Raw genomic sequence first — 16,989 nt, forward strand, 5'->3', positions numbered from 1 at the left:
TAATACAATGCAGTCAAAAAAAAAACATATAAGGGCTTGAGGAGTGCCTCCAGTTCCTGAGCATAAACATGTTTTTTTCCTGCTTTTCTATCCTGTTTATCTTCTCCAGAACCCCTTAAGGGAGTCTTGGCCACCAGACTGGAAAACACTGATTTATTTGAATATATTATACGACTAAAACAGAGAGCTCGGGTTATTTGATTGCACGCAGCTATATTTTCATGCATCTGTTTAAGTAGCATAATTGATTACGATGCCGTCAGAGGACAAAAAATAAATAAAACCGGTGACCTGGTTTCGGTGAGAAGACGAGCTGGCAGGTTGGAGAGCTGCCTGCACTGACCGAGACTGCAGCATGTCAACATGTTCACGTGTCTGTGTGTGTGTGTTAACCCTAAACGTAAATGCAAATGCATCTACAAGGTGAAGTCTATGTGAAAATGAATGTAGCCTAAAGGCTTGTTTAAAAAAATAAAAATAAAAAAAGGAAGAAAAGAAGGGCGAGGTCTTGCATCGTGAGCTCTCTCCAGATGGTTCAACATCAAAGCACTCCCTCCAAAAACCTGTTTTTGATAACCGGTCACGTGGGGGGAGACGCCAAGGTCGTCCAGGTCATGGAGTCACCGGGATGTTGGTTTGTTGGCGCGCGGGTCCATCTGGCGGGCAACGGAAGAACTGTTTCAACGTGGAGACCTTGAAACTGAGCATTTCGCCCCCCCTAATGACCCCCCCTCAGTCCCCGGTGAGAGGAAACGTTCAACCTAAGCTACTTAGCTTAGCTAGCATTCAACTTAATGCTAACGAACTAATGCTAAAGTTACAGGGGGTTTAAGCTAGGCTACATCATTCAGCCGTTAGCCGAGGAGTTCACTTCATCTGAGCCTCACCCCCGTCTCGTTTATTTAACAGAACACCAGTGTGTGTGTGTGTCTGTCTGTGTGTGTGTCTGTCTGTCTGTCTGTCTGTGTGTGTGTGTGTGTGTGTGTGTCACCACGTCAGGCCGACTCGGCCCACCCGCAATGCTCGTCACTTTTCCCCGCGGCGGGTGGAACTCAAGCCCCCGGGCGGGTCACCGAAGAATAGCGAGTCGTTAAATATTCATCCTCCGGTCCCGGTGGCACCTCTTCCCCCCCTCCTCTCCACTGACCGGCCCCTGCTGCTCTTGAGCCGGGAGCCTCGTCCGAGGTGAGGAGGAACCGTGTGAGAGGCGTAAACGGGACGTGTCGCAGTTCAGGTTATTGTGTGTGTTTTTTGTTATTTTTTCTTTTTTTTTCTCCCTGTGAGACGATGTGGAAACGTGACTACGGAGCCCCGGTGCGGGTATCCCGGAGGAAAGGTAGGCTTTTCGGTGCACTCGCTCCTCCCTCCTCCCTGCCTCCTTGTCCCTTTTGACCGCACACTTTGGTTTATCTGCTTCTCTCCTGCAAGATACACGTTTGACCCGGAGTTAGACTACCCACCGTGTCTCATCTCGTGGCTCACTCATTATAAAAAGAGATTAAATCATGGAAAAATAAGGCAAAGTGCTCAGGTAATTGCCTTGTCTCCACTTGCTGTAAACTTACCTGGACCAACCAACTCCAAACTATCAGAGGTGCTGCAGGTGTAATGCTGGCCCACTAGATAGCAGCAGATTGCTTCATGCATGCGTGCGCGTGTGAGTGTGTGTGTGTGTGTGTGTGTGTGTGTGTAAAGTGACAAAGATGGTCTACTGCTCCCCCTCAGGACCTGAATGCTTTTGATGAGCCCCATCAAGTCCACTGCTCTGCTTTTCTCTCCTGGGCATGAATCCCAGTTTCTCTGTGTTGTCTCCTCTCTACAAATTATTTCAAAAGACGGGAGGACCACCTGCCACCAGCGATTGCTTTGGGAAGATGAAGACTGGCTGCTACTCAGGGCTCTTCATGTTTGATAGGGTCTTTTCATTATGCTTCAAAGGCAGATGCACGGTTAGTGACAGGCGGGAAATGCAGGAAAAAATGCTCTTTCATTACTCTCTCCGTCTTTTTATGCACATGTGCACCCACTCAAAGACATGAACACACTGTACGCACATGCACAAACATGCACGCACGTACACAACATATGCTCTTTGCTGCTTGGTAATGATCCGATAGACTTACACACCAGGACCAAGAGATCAGGATCTGGCAACCCAACACCGATACCCTGTAACAGGACAGATCTGGCAATCCGACCCCTTCCCTCTGGAAGAGGAATAATTTGGTTGATGGCACTAATAATCACAGCCCTGTTACTGATCCTTTACTAGATGTGTGTGTGTGTGTTTTGAGAGAGTCATTCCTCTCCTATTGATTCCCTGAGCGAAGACGTCATATATCTACATCACAAGTGGGTGTTCCTCCTGCCTCTGCTCTTTCTCTGGCTGTTCAGCATGTGGAAGTTCTGTAGGCAGGTGGCTTCCTGCATTCTTTATGCTGATGCTATTTGAACGTGAATGTTTCTTAGAATGATGCGTCACTTATCTTCGCTCATATGCACACACACACACACACACACACACACTTGACAGTATATGTTACTCTGAAAAAGAGGAGTTGATTTAGGTCAGATAACATAAAGGTAAAAAATGTGACTTCTCTTCTGCATAAGCGTAAATATAGCCCATCAATAAAGAAATGATAGGTTGTTAATATTTAGTTATTGATAGATCTGACATCATCTTACTGGCATTCATTTTCAGATACATGTATCTGTTTCTCTCTCTCTCTCTCTCTCTCTCGCTCTACCTTTTGTATTATTTATGCCCCGCCCCCTCAGCAGCCCAGAAGACTCAAGTTTCACCTGTAGAGCCAGATGACCAATTAAGACTGCTTCTACGACCCGCCACAAGGAACTCCTCGGTTGCACTCAAACACATATACGCAAATGCAGAACGCACACACGTACACACAAACAGGCTACTCATCTGCCCGTCTCTCTTTCCTCCTCAGACACACACACACACACACACACACACACACACACACACACACACACACTATCTGTCCCACACTCTGAGGAGGGCAGTGTGAACAGAGCACTGTGCTGCTGAGTGAAGGAACGTGTCGTAGTGAGCAACAGAGGACGGAGTAGGTCAAAGGAAAAAGCTGAGTTCGACCCAAAGACTTTGTCAACATGTTGCTTTGCTTCAGTTTTTTTCTTCCTTAATTGCTAAAGAAGATCCCGACTGCAAGGACGCAGTGAATTTGAATTTGACGGCAGAGATTCTGGCGACCAGCTAACTTGCCCTTCTGTACTGTTTGTCATTGAATGTGGAGGTGACTACAACAGAAAGCTGCCCTGGTGAATGCGTTTGGGGACACGGCCACAAGACTGCTTCTTTGACTGCAACTCTACGAGAGAAGGACTCGACTGCAGAGAGAGAGAGAGAGAGTAGACAGATGCATGTTTCGTGTGGGTTTTTATATTTTTGAATCCAATTTATCAGAAAGGAAAGCTGTGTGCAACTTTGTAAAACCACTGAAAATCGCTTTTGTAAAGCCAGAATAACACTTCTCCAGCTGTGCACCATTGCATTCTGCGCGGCCTGCTGTGTGCACCTCATGCCAGAGCCAGGCATAAACGGTATAGTGCCCCAGCGTTTTAAGTTATTTTCTTCATACGTACCAACCTTTTACAACTCCTTTGTTTGGCAGACTGTTTTTGATTTTATGTGATTTAGCAGCCCCATATTAGTTTGGCTGGAAAAAAAATTATGGAGTTGAGTCGTGAGGAGTAGCTCCTGTGCCTAGAATTAATATGGCCGTTGTTGTAGCCCACCTACAAGCTTTCATATCCACTTAACTGCACGTATTCATAAGTAGATCTAGATTTCCACACGGGTGTTTAGACCTTTGTCCCATTGGATACTTTGACCTTGATAGAGCTGGACATTGATGGGTAGATTAACATCTGTTGATAGGGGTCAGAGCAGTGTGCAAAAATAACGAGGGCTTAGAGAGCTTGCAGGGAAGTAACTGAGAAGGTTTGTCGAGCAGGATTTAGTCAGGCGTGGGATCGCCGGGTGAAGCTTTGAGATCATTTGCTACCAAGGTGGGAAGCGGTTTAAAGTACCACAGAGTTTGTCTTGCTAAGTATTTACTTGATCATTTTGCTACAATTTAAACACAGAATGAAGGGGGTTGTTTATGTAAAAATACCAAAGTTTTGTATTTTGTGTGTGGTAAAGATTGCTGACATTAAGCTCTACGATTGAACAGGAGCCTTCATGGGGACCAGATTTGGGCAGCGTGGAACTGCTTTGGCCAGGTGTACCTGTCCTCAATCAGAACCGGCATCTAGTGCTTGCACAAAGTCAACTAGGCATATCTAAACTAAGAATTTTTTTAAAGGTCAGACTCCTGATTATACTTTCTTTACACATCACATCATAATATCTACATTTCAAACCTTAAATCCAGGGTGCAGTGAATAATTGTGTTTGTGTGTTTTCAAGGTTTACAGCATCTCAAAGAGAGGGCATGGTGTGCTCCTAGCTGATTGTGAAAATGGGCAAGAAAGACACCAAGAAGGATGCAAAGAAGGGTGGAAAACCTGAACCAGAGAAAAAGAAAGAGGAGGAAACGAAAGGGAAGGACGACAAAAAGGGAGGAAAGGACAATAAGAAACCCAACAAGGATGATAAAAAAGGTGGGAAAGATGATAAGAAAGGCGGCAAGAAGGGAAAGGAGGAGCCATCCAAAGGGAAAGATGATAGAAAGAAAGGAAAAGACAAAGGAAAAGGTAAGAAAGTGGAGTCCGAGGAGGAGGAGGAGGAGCTCCTGAGTGATGAGGAAGAAGACTTCAGTGAAGAAGAGGAAGATGAGGAAGACTCAGAGGATGACAGGAGAGGGAAGGGGCGAGGAGGTAAAGGGGCCAAAGGAAAAAAAGGGGGAAAGTCTAGACCTGTGGATTCCGAAGAGTATGACGAAGACGAAGAAGAGGAGGATGACTACGATGATGAAGAATACGGCAAAAAGAAATCGAAAGATGGCCGCCACCATAAGGGGGGGAAAACAGATGCTGATGCAAAGAAGAAGAAAGGCAAGAAGAAAGAAGAAGCTCCACAGCTTCCAATAAAGGAAATTCCAAAGAAAGGCCTGAAGAACATGTCCAGGATGTTCATGAAGTTTTCTGGCTTCAAGAGGCGAAGGAACAGCAGGAGGAAGCTGAAAAGTACATCCCGTTTGTTCCTAGGTTTGGGGAAGAGAAAAACCCGCATTGCAAAGAAGAAACGCCGCAAGTCAATCCTGAAGAACACCTCTCGATTCATGATGAGGTTTAAGGCCAGCAAAAAGAGGAAAAAGGAGAAGGACGACAAAGCGAAGGAAAATGGCGGGAAGAAGCCAACTTATATGCTGCTTCGCCTGGGAGGAGGGAAAGATTCAAATAAGAAGAAGGGAGGCTTCTTCAAAAACTTATTTGGAAAAAAGAACGGTGACGGGCCTCCTGACGACTTCAAGAACACAAGTGTGTTGCTCGGTAAGGTTGCAGCAGCAACCAACTGGCTGACCAAACGCTTCCTGTCCACCAAAATGCAAGGAAATGCAGGACACCAGGGCTTGGGCGGAAAAAGAGCGCGAGGCCGATATGCCAGCTCTGGAGGTCATCTCCATGGTTACCAAAACAACGGTTATGAGCATGGCGAGGAAGCTTATGGGTATGACCGTCAACAGAAATATTATGAAGGCTATGATGATGATTATGGTGATTATGAAGACGAGGCCACTGCAGCATACGGAAGCCACGGCCAGTTTGGTTACTATGACAACGGAGCAGGGATAGCAGACTACCGAGACCTGGGTTACTATGAGGAAGATGGACGCTATGATCCAAATCTGGAATATTATGAAGGGGATCTTTATGATGATGGCATGCAAGACTACTATAACGCCTCCGCTGAAGGCTACTATAACCACCAGGAAGCTAATTACCAAGGTTATCAGCCCCAACAGGCAATAGCAATGTATGGTGACGAGGGTCTGGACTACTACGCAATAATGGGCCAGGATCATGTGTATGGTGGTGAGGTTGATGGTTTCCTTCACCCTCAGGTTTATTACGATGAAAATGGTCAAGTAGTTTACTACGGTGATGGGCAGAGGGGTTACTATGACGATGGGCAGGCAGGTTATTATGAGGACCCTTATGCAGCCACTATGGGAATACAGGGGGGATTCCCACCCGGGGGCCAGCAGTTCTCTGGCTTTGGAGGTCAAGGGGTAGATCAGGTACAGGGCCAGTATGGGGACCACTATGCAGACCAGTATGATCAATATGGGAATGATACTGGTGAAGTTCCGAGAGGGGAGTTGACATTTAGAGTTCCAAGACCTCAGGTGCGCCTGTTTGGGAAAGAGCGTCTGGATGTGCCCCCGGCCCTTGCACCTACTTTGCCCCCTGATCCAGAATTTGAAGACATGTCAGAAATCCAGTATGAAGACCAGTACCCTCTCGCACCTGGTCAGCTTGGTGACATGATGTCAATACAGCAGCAAATAGGAATGTCACCGCAACAACAGATGATGATGTCTCCTCAAGAACAAATGATGTTTTCTCAACAACAAACCATGTTGTCCCCTCAAGACCAAAGGATGATGCCCCCACAGATAATGTCCCCCCAGCAACAGATGATGTCACCACAGCAACAGATGAGGTTACCACTACAGCAGATTATGTCACCAGAGCAGCAGATGATGTTACAACAAGAACAAAGTATGTCCGCCCAAATGATGCCTTCACAGACACTGATGCCCCAGCAACAAATTATGTTAGCACAGCAACAGATGATGCCCCAGCAAATGATGTCACCACAGCAACAAATGATGTCACCACAAGAACAGATGATGCTGCAGCAGCAACATATGTTGTCTCCGCAAATGATTCAACACCAGGTAAATTTTGGTTGAGTCCTTGATTTTGTATCCCGATACTCTTAAACGCTTCAGGCTAACTAATGTGCCACTTTGTTAACTTTCAACCTGATTTTACTTGGGAATGAAAATCTGAAATAACGCCGCTGTCATTTGCTTGTGAGCCTCGGTTTGCTTTCTCAGTCCAGTACCTTGCAAGTGTGCTTGTTTAACGATACAGGGCTTGAAACTTCTAGTTGGTAGTCATTTTCACAATTAGTACTGTTTTGCATTAACTGACAGTTGTAGATGTCCAAATTGACTTCCTTGGCGCCTTCCAAATCTGATACTTCTTTTTCAATAATATGACTTCAAGTAGGCTCCATTTGAGTTGTTAACATTAACCTCGTCTCATTATTACTATTACTATTATACTATTACAAATATTACCGCTATCCCACGAAATGTTTGCTCTCTCTTTTCTCTTCTTAATTTATTGTACTAAGAATTTTTGTTGTGTTTTTACAACAGCAGATGACGGAAGACCCAATGATAATGTCCAACCAACAAGGATATGGACAAGTGATCCCTACTCCAACTGCCATGATTATTAAGCAAGCAAATATGTCCCCGGGTTCTGTGCGGCGCCTTCATCCATCTCCAACTCCTTCCCGCCGCTCTGTCATTATCCCCTCCCCACAGATGCAGCGGCAACCTTCTGCCATGCCCTCCCCGGTACCATCCCCCATGCTACCGCAGAGACGCAGCCCCTCCCCACAACCATCGATAAGGAGTGGGTTCATCAATGCCCGAAGACCGCCCTCTATTATGTCGAGACAAATCTCACCACCTGCCTCCCCAATGGCCTCCCATCACACACGTCATAGAATGCAACCTCAGAGATCACCATCTCCCATGGCTCGAGGACCCTCCCCCCCTCACTCTCCCCGTGCCTCCATGATCCGGCGAAGTCCTCCACCCTCACCAAGAGCGTCAATGAGACAGCGTTCCCCACCTTCCTCACCCCGTGTCTCCATGAGGAGGCAAAGTCCTCCAGCCTCACCAATACCCGCCCGCAGTCCGTTTGAGGGTAGGAAGATGCATGGTCCAGCCTCCCCTTCCTTCTCCCCTGGTCATGCATCTCCCCCTCACTCTCCACAGCTCAGTAGAAGACCATCTCGCTCCCCCCCCCAATCTCGTCGCAGTTTGTCCCCTGCAGGAGCGCGTCCCGCCTCATCATCTCCTACCTTGTCTCGCCGTTCAACTCGGCTGCTCAGGGACCCAACACCATTGGTCCGACCCAGGATGGGGGGAAATGTTCCTTTAGGTACCGTCAGACCCTCACCTATGGGTCTCCGAGGGCGCCCAATGCCTCCACCCACCCAGAATGTTCGTCCATTCCGTGCTTCCTCCATAGGAAGCAACAGGTCTTCTGTTCTCACTGTGGACTCTTCCTTCTCCTCCCCGTTTCACTCCCCTCACATGGTCCACCGTGCTCCCCAACGGAGGAGAGAATCTGGCCGATATCCCACCCGCCCTGTGGCTCGAGGACGTCCCTTCAGGGCCCAGCAGTCTGTAAGAAGCAGGCCTCCCGCCTCTCCGCAGCCTTCCCTTAAACACATGCCACATCCTACTTCCCCACGCTTCTCTCCTCAACTTTCTCATCAGTCCTCCCCCCTCTTGCCCCCTCAATCTGGCCATCATGCAGCCTATGCACCAGAGACGTATGTGTCTGGCCCCTATGCCGATCCTTATACTGAGCCATCACATCATCTGGACATGGGTGGGATGGTTACAGAATATGCTGAACCATATGCTCCCTCATCCCCTACTCTCTCTGGTGCGATGCAAAACCAGGAAATTCGGGATGCATCCTTTGTTTCCAGACTGCCATCATCAATGTCCCCTTATGAGCAGCCTATGTCCCCATCATCTCCTATGTTGTCTCGTGCTCTGCAGAATCAAGCTATACTGGATGCATCTTATGCGTCACCTTTACAAAGGCCATTGTTCCCTTATGAACAGCCTATGCCCCCTTCTTCCCCAATGCTGTCCGGAGCTTTGCAAAACCAGGCAGTGAGAGAAGCCTCCTATGCGTCTCCACTTCAAATGCCTCGGCCCCCATATGCCTCGTCCGTACCTTCCACTCCAATTCTGTCTGGCGCTATGAGACACGGTCAGGCACTGAGAGGTGTGGCTTCTTATCAGACCCCACAGTTCCGTTCACCGTACGGACCAACTGTTGTTACTCCATATGATTACATCTCTGAGCCTGGCCCGTCACCACTCCTTCAGGATGCCCTGCAGAACCGTTCTCATTTGCAGAACGTCTCATCTCTACGATCCCCCATGATGCAAAGGCGTAGCCCTTATGCGCCAGCTGGGCCTGAACTCCATAATGCTCTTCAACAGAACCCAAACTTACGACAAGCGTCTTATCGGACACCTGTGCAACTTAGACGGTACCCATATGGACCTCCGCCATCCCCTTCACCAATTTTGGGAAGTGCCCTGCAAAATCAACAGTTAATGCATGCATCGTACCGGCTGCCGGATGGAACCTTGGTGTCACCATATCCAGCTTCACCTTCCTCCCCATTGCTCGGCCATGCCTTGCAAAACCAACAAGTCCGTGGAGCCACGTTCACTTTGCCCGATGGATCAGTTATCAGGGTAAGTATAGGAGGAACAAGTGAAAATGACGATACAACTTGCCATCTATGTTTGTCTAAACATAGAGGAACAACAATTGTTATTACAGTTGTACTCTTCTTTATTACTCTCCCCTCCCACCCACACAGGACCCACGTATTCCCCAGAATCGCACTTCTCCTAACCTCTCAAGAGCACTTCAGAACCAGAGTGTCAGGACTGCTGCATATACTCTCCCCGATGGCACCATTGTAGACCCAAGACAACAAGTAATGTTTTGCTCCTTTTTTCCGCCTAATATTGTTACCAATTCTCAATTGAGTATATAATATATAATATTTGTATTCACTCATTCAGCAACCCATTTCCCCAAACCTGGCCATGGCACTGCGCAACCCAGCTCTGCGCGAAGCCTCCTATTCTCTCCCCGATGGTACCATTGCGATTGACCCCAAGAAACCAAAGTCCCCGAACCTTTCAGCAGCTCTTCAGAACCCTTACCTGAAAGATGCATCTTACACCCTGCCTGATGGTACAATCATCATTGATCCACGAAGACCAGTCTCTCCAAACCTCTCTGGCGCTCTTCAAAACTCTGCCCTGCGGAATGCCTCCTTCACACTGCCAGAAGGGGTCCATGACCCCAATAGACCCCTTTCACCCAACCTAGTTAAGGTTAGCTATGGGTTCACACTGGGTTTGGTTTTGTATGTTGTCCCTAAACACTACCTGGTACTTTGAGTGTGTGTTGATGTTACTTTCCTCCCTTCTCATCAATAGTGGGCCTTTGTGTAGACCTTGTTTTAGTAAAAGTCATTTGTAGTGAAATATACTAATCTTCTGCTTTTGGATTCATGGAATTGCATTTGTTTAACATTAGGCCCTCAGTAATCCAGCTTTGAAAGGAGCTTCATACACCCTCCCAGATGGAACTATTATTGTGGACCCGAGGAAACCAAAGAGTCCTAGCCTGGCTGCTGCCCTACAGAATCCTTACCTTAAGGGTGTGTCCTTCACCCTGCCTGATGGAACTATCATCATTGACCCACGAAAACCAGTTGGCCCTGACCTGTCCAGAGTGCGTGTTAAATGTAACCTGGTTTAACTTTGCTGCAGCACCTGTTTGTTTTATTGTCTCTTGTTTAACTGTCCCAAGGAAAATCAGACATAGCATTTCAACCATCACAAACTTAAACATTTAGGGAATTGTCGTTATTACCTTGAATAACTACCTGGTGTCTCTACAGGCTCTCATGAATCAGAACCTGCGTAGTGCTTCATACATCCTCCCGGATGGATCCCTGGTTATCCCGGGCCAAAAGCCCTCTGCTCCAAACCTTTCAGCCGCTTTGAGGCAAAACCAGGCACTTCGATCGGAAGGTCTCTATCATCTCAGAGAAAACTCTGTACTGTCCGGCATACCCAAACCCACCCCTCCTAATCTTTCTGCTGCACTGCGGAACGACGAACTCCGTGATGTCAAATACAGGTAGGGAGCTACAATAAAAATGCAAACTAATGACCGGGTGCAGTTCTAACAGTCCCTGTTTTATGAATGAAGCAATACGCAAATGGCACACAAGTTCAAGAAGAGTCTATCATTTTACCAATCAGCGACGTTTGGCAAATCTACTCCTGAAAATATTATGCAGCAAAGTAATGCAGTCCCTGATTCCTCAAAAAATGTGTTTACTCTCTGACTTCTTTAAAAATGTTCTTGGTCTCTTGGGAATGTTTCTGTGTAGAAATGTATTCATTTATATCATATATAAAGATGTTTCAATGTAACATATTCCACAAAACCTGGTGCTCTATGTTGAAGTGATTCCTGCCTTCTTCAACAGGCTGCCCGATGGCTCCGTTCTCACACGCCGTTTCCACGTCCCAAGTCTGTCTGAAGCCGTCCAGAACCAGCAGCTTCGCTATGCCTCATACAGGGTGCCAACAGGCCTGCAGGGTGAGGATAATCGCTACGCTGTGGTTCCACCGTATGGGCCAAGCTCAGGACACTGGGCCAGAAATGCCCATGGTGGAGGGCCAGGGGGGGAAGAGGTCTGGGCAGCTGAGAGGGTTTTACCACACGGGACGGTCCAGAATCTGTCAAAGTGGTCCATGTACAGGGAAGACGGGCTGTTAGAGGGATATTCACCCTCGCCTCGACCGGTTGACGGACAGATCCAGGCCCTGGACTGGACTCCCGACAGAGAAAGGGTACCTGGTCAGAGCTGGTATGACAAGGTAGCTCAATTTGATTGTCTTTTAATGAGAGTTGATTTAATTTTTCGTGAATTGCATACGTTACTCAAGCAATAAGTGTGAAGCGTATCCCCAATGAAGTTCGATGGCCCACCAAATCTTAACCTAACAGAATATTTGATTTTCTGCATATTTAATATAATTGCTGCATAAACTGATCACAGCATCCTTTAAAGCTTTGACAATGTTGCATGCCAGCGTTGGACTAATTGCCAACCTGTTGTGTGTGTGTGTGTGACCAGATCTACTCCATCCTAAGCATGCCCACAACAGGCCACCGGGCGAAAAGCTGGGCGGAGGGAATGGAGGACATGACACAGCTGCCGTAAGCAGAATCCAGTATTAACACACAGCACCGCAGCCATTCATGCCACACACACACAGAAGCATTTTGGTGCTGCAGCGTAGAGCAGCTCATTCCAATGAATGTCTTTACAGTTTCTTCTATCCGTAGGCTCTGTAATCCATGAAAACCTTTTGAGTTCGGAAAGAAATCCTTAGCATTGAGTGTTTTTACAAACTTGCACCACCCTAAATCATCTCTTCACATCTGGAGGAGTCCCTTGCAATAGACAGTTGGGTCATTTCACCAGCAGTTTGTTATTCCACAATTATGTCCTGCCAAGTAGAGACTCTCTCTGATTTTGACATCTTGAATGTCACGGAAAGTAATTAATATTAGATGTCAAGTAAGCGGGCTTCCTGCCGCAGTGTGACAGTATGTGCTCTGTGTTTAATTTCAGTGAGCTGAATGAAACCACAGTTCTGATGAACCTGAAGAAGCGCTTCGACCAGGAACTCACATATGTATGCGTAATGTATAATATGCAAATGAGATAACTAATATCATCAAACGTCACGGACATGGTCTGCTACATCCGCTCTCTGTTTTTTCTTCCACACACAGACTTACATAGGCAGCATCCTCGTGTCTGTGAATCCCTACAAGTTGCTCAACATTTATGGCACAGACAAGGTTCTTCAGTATGAAGGTCGCGGCCTGAGTGACAACCCTCCGTAAGTGTGTGTGTGTTTGTCTGGTTAAACTGGGGAAATTAGCAAGAAGGTTGTGTTTTCCGTCTTATTTGTCTTTCTGTGTTTTTCAGCAGGAAACCTCAATATTTGTTTGCACGTTTCCCTAAAAATGTGAAAAAAGTCTAAAAGACTTGTTTTAATATTTTCTTTTAGTTGAATGAAAATCCACCACATCTACCCACGACTGCTGAGTATTTTCAAAGAAATACCCTCTTTAATTAACACATTTACACCTCTGACTGTGCCTCACCTCTGACTGTGTCTCACCTTTGACTGTGCCTCACCTCTGACTGTGTCTCACCTTTGACTGTGCCTCACCTCTGACTGTGCCTCACCTCTGACTGTGTCTCACCTTTGACTGTGCCTCACCTCTGACTGTGTCTCACCTTTGACTGTGCCTCACCTCTGACTGTGTCTCACCTCTGACTGTGCCTCACCTCTGACTGTGTCTCACCTCTGACTGTGTCTCACCTCTGACTGTGCCTCACCTCTGACTGTGTCTCACCTTTGACTGTGCCTCACCTCTGACTGTGTCTCACCTTTGACTGTGCCTCACCTCTGACTGTGTCTCACCTCTGACTGTGTCTCACCTCTGACTGTGCCTCACCTCTGACTGTGTCTCACCTCTGACTGTGTCTCACCTCTGACTGTGCCTCACCTCTGACTGTGTCTCACCTCTGACTGTGTCTCACCTTTGACTGTGTCTCACCTCTGACTGTGCCTCACCTCTGACTGTGTCTCACCTTTGACTGTGTCTCACTTCTGACTGTGTCTCACCTCTGACTGTGTCTCACCTTTGACTGTGCCTCACCTCTGACTGTGTCTCACCTCTGACTGTGTCTCACCTTTGACTGTGTCTCACTTCTGACTGTGTCTCACCTCTGACTGTGTCTCACCTTTGACTGTGCCTCACTTCTGACTGTGTCTCACCTCTGACTGTGTCTCACCTTTGACTGTGTCTCACCTTTGACTGTGTCTCACTTCTGACTGTGTCTCACTTCTGACTGTGTCTCACCTCTGACTGTGCCTCACTTCTGACTGTGTCTCACCTCTGACTGTGTCTCACCAATGACTGTGTCTCACCAATGACTGTGTCTCACCTCTGACTGTGTCTCACCTCTGACTGTGCCTCACCTCTGACTGTGTCTCACCTCTGACTGTGTCTCACCTTTGACTGTGTCTCACCTTTGACTGTGTCTCACCTCTGACTGGGCCCGAGCACAGCATGCTGTGCTGCATCTGTCTACATGTGTCGTATGCCGTGCTCCGAGATGCAGCATTCTGGTGAATAGAGGTGTAAACAGCAGCACTCTCGGGTGTTAGCAGGAGGCTCCTGTTACACTGCGGAGGATTGGGTTATGGATTTCGCTACCACTTCACATGTCACAAACACAGCCACGCACGCACAACCAATGAGAACACAAATGTGTTTCTTCATGAAGCAATGTTTTGCTGTGTTGCAGTCATCTTTTTGCCATTGCTAGTCTAACGTACACCACCATGATGGATGCCAAACAGGACCAGTGTATTGTAATCAGGTATGAAAGTTGTTGATATTTCTCTTTATTCCAACTGGCACATTGGGACAAAGCATTAAAACTGGACGCTGGTTTGTAATCAGTGAAAGGCTCAATGCTCAGGTTGAACAAACCTTTTTCTGACCGGATTTGTGTAAGAAATTTACAGTTTACAGCTTTTGTTACAGCGGAGAAAGTGGTTCAGGAAAAACCGAAGCTACTAAACTGATCCTGCGTTACTTGACAGCCATACATCACAAATCCAACGTCACACAACAGGTAGATGTACAGAGCTTCTATCAGGGAGGTGATGCTAACAGTCCAGTGTGTGGTCATTGAAGCTAACGCTGTTATCACTTTCCTCTCTTATCCATCCGATGTCTCCCATCAGATAGAGGTAAAGTATTCTTCTGCTTGGTTTTGGACTAAACCGTCGTCCCTCTTGAAGGTAGCCATGGTAACGTGTCTGTTTGTGGTGATTGGTCAGATCCTGGAGGCCACGCCCCTGTTGGAGTCTTTTGGGAATGCCAAAACAGTGCGCAATGACAACTCTTCACGCTTTGGCAAATACACGCAGATCTACATGGAGGAGTGAGTACTTTAAACTGTGTAAAAATATAATGAAAAGACTCAAGGTTTTTTGGAAGTGTGGAGAATCTAGATAATATAGTGTAACAAAGAATCTGATCACATCAAATCCTCGTGGCCTTAAATTCTAGAAGAAGTTTATTGGAACGAGACATTGCTAAGTAGCAGTGACAGATTATTTCACGTGTTAACCCAATGCATGATGGAGGACAACAAGCAGCATGTTACATGGACATAGAGCTCCAAAGAAAGACACATTATACCACATTAATATACATATATCTCAGTTTCACCTCGTGCAATCCCACGATATCCGATCATACATTTGTCTACAACAGGAGTGTCTCGGTATAAAGACGAGGCTTACAAGCTGACTTGGAGAATACGCTAACATGTTGAAGGGACACTGTTAGAGGAGTAGTTGATTTACTGCCAGACCCGAGGACATCCAAACACATTACACATGCATGACCTGTTACTGTGTGTGTGTGTGTGTGTGTGTGTCATTTACAAGGGGTGTAATCAGCGGTGCCATAACGTCTCAGTACCTGTTGGAGAAGTCCCGCATTGTCTTTCAGGTGAAAAACACACACATGGACTCAAACACACACACACACACACACACACACACACACTGAGCAAGTCGGGTGGAGTCTCCTTACCAATGAGTCATCGTGAGAAAGAGGAGATCGTGGAGCAAGATGGCGAGATAGATGTCGAACATATTCCACTCCGACTTTACACAGCTCATCCATCCGTTTGTCTTTTCCACAGCATTGTTTCCAGCTCAGTAAGTCTACAAATAAATCCACGTAATAGTTGATTTATGTTTGTCGTGTGTGTGTGTGTGTCTGTTTGTCTGTGGCTGTGTTTTCATCCACAGGCCAAATCGGAGAGGAACTATCACATCTTCTATGAGATGTTGGCAGGTCTTCCTCCTCACGAGAAGCACTCACTGTATCTGCAGGAGGCTGAGACTTACTACTATCTGAATCAGGTGCTCAGCATAACATGAAACACACACACACACACACGGACACACAAACAGATATGAGGAGTGGTCCCTGCAATCTATTTCACAGTCACATTAACAAATGAGATGTCAGTTTTCTGAGAATGCCACATTTGTTTTAGAAGGTGATTAATGGCATAAATATGAAACTCCTTCTCAGAGGAAGGGACCTTTGCACTCTGGAGTCTTTGTATCTGGGACACTTTGAGTGATTTGCTGATTTCTATCCAATGTGCGTACGTTACTCGCTGTGAACCTTCCAGTCAGGCTTGATGTTTTTTATTCGTGACCCCTCGTCAAGTTGCATGGGTCCGTGTGTCAGAACCATCCAATACATCACCAATAAGGAAAGGATGTAGTATAGTGAGGAGAATAGATGTGGTTACATGCCCTCAAGAGATGCTTGAGTTTATTATTCCAGACTGAAATATCTGACTTGACTATTTAATGGATTACCACAAAATCATTAACAGACATTACATTTATGTGCAGCAAGGGACTACATTTATTTTTTTAGATCCCTGAATTTTCCTCTAGCCCAACCATGAAAGGTCTAATTCTATCCTAAAAGTATGTTCTATTGTTACCACTTAAGAGAGCACTCAGTATTCCAGTTTTCTGTTTTTCTATTGATTGGAGCGCTCTGATATTTCATACATATCCCGCTAACGCATACGCTTGCTCTCTGAAACACAACGCGACATGTTGCTCGTGCCAAAAAATGCTTGTTATTGGTGTTATTGGTGGTCGCTCCTCGTAACCAGTGCTTATGGCCTAATTCATTTGAAAACATCGATACAACACCAGACTCCAAGAAACATTTCGCTGCCCTTTTCCGTGGCTGAAAGTGTGCTCAGAAGCCTGCCGTGATGTCGCAGTGTACTAACACGCCCCGGGGAATGCTTTCACATCACTGCGCCATGGTGAGAAGTTGAAACCCCCCCCCCCGGAGGCCTGAAAAAACTCGACTAATGTTCACCTTAATTAGAGCAGTGATCAAACAGGCTGAAGCTAAGTGTGGCGTTGTTGTTGTTGATGTTGGTAACAGTGCGTTTGTTTGTGGATGTGTGTACTC

General features: G+C 46.6%; 1 protein-coding gene across 1 annotated transcript in view; it reads left to right on the forward strand.

Moving 5' to 3' along the window:
• Positions 1–1,203: 1,203 nt before the first annotated feature.
• The window catches only part of myo15ab (myosin XVAb), a 38,715-nt gene continuing 22,929 nt past the window's right edge, over positions 1,204–16,989 (forward strand). The window contains exons 1-17 of the mRNA XM_062564656.1: positions 1,204–1,336; positions 4,224–4,355; positions 4,460–6,896; positions 7,386–9,527; positions 9,656–9,775; positions 9,864–10,181; positions 10,387–10,584; positions 10,754–10,995; positions 11,351–11,744; positions 12,005–12,087; positions 12,506–12,569; positions 12,670–12,779; positions 14,261–14,335; positions 14,503–14,599; positions 14,802–14,905; positions 15,417–15,480; positions 15,786–15,899. Coding sequence (XP_062420640.1) covers positions 4,512–6,896; positions 7,386–9,527; positions 9,656–9,775; positions 9,864–10,181; positions 10,387–10,584; positions 10,754–10,995; positions 11,351–11,744; positions 12,005–12,087; positions 12,506–12,569; positions 12,670–12,779; positions 14,261–14,335; positions 14,503–14,599; positions 14,802–14,905; positions 15,417–15,480; positions 15,786–15,899 — 6,510 coding nt within the window. The 5' untranslated portion in view covers positions 1,204–1,336; positions 4,224–4,355; positions 4,460–4,511. The remainder of the gene's footprint in view (positions 1,337–4,223; positions 4,356–4,459; positions 6,897–7,385; positions 9,528–9,655; positions 9,776–9,863; positions 10,182–10,386; positions 10,585–10,753; positions 10,996–11,350; positions 11,745–12,004; positions 12,088–12,505; positions 12,570–12,669; positions 12,780–14,260; positions 14,336–14,502; positions 14,600–14,801; positions 14,906–15,416; positions 15,481–15,785; positions 15,900–16,989) is intronic.

Source organism: Pungitius pungitius, chromosome 9, assembly GCF_949316345.1.
Source record: "Pungitius pungitius chromosome 9, fPunPun2.1, whole genome shotgun sequence".
Classification (NCBI taxonomy): Eukaryota; Metazoa; Chordata; class Actinopteri; order Perciformes; family Gasterosteidae; genus Pungitius; species Pungitius pungitius.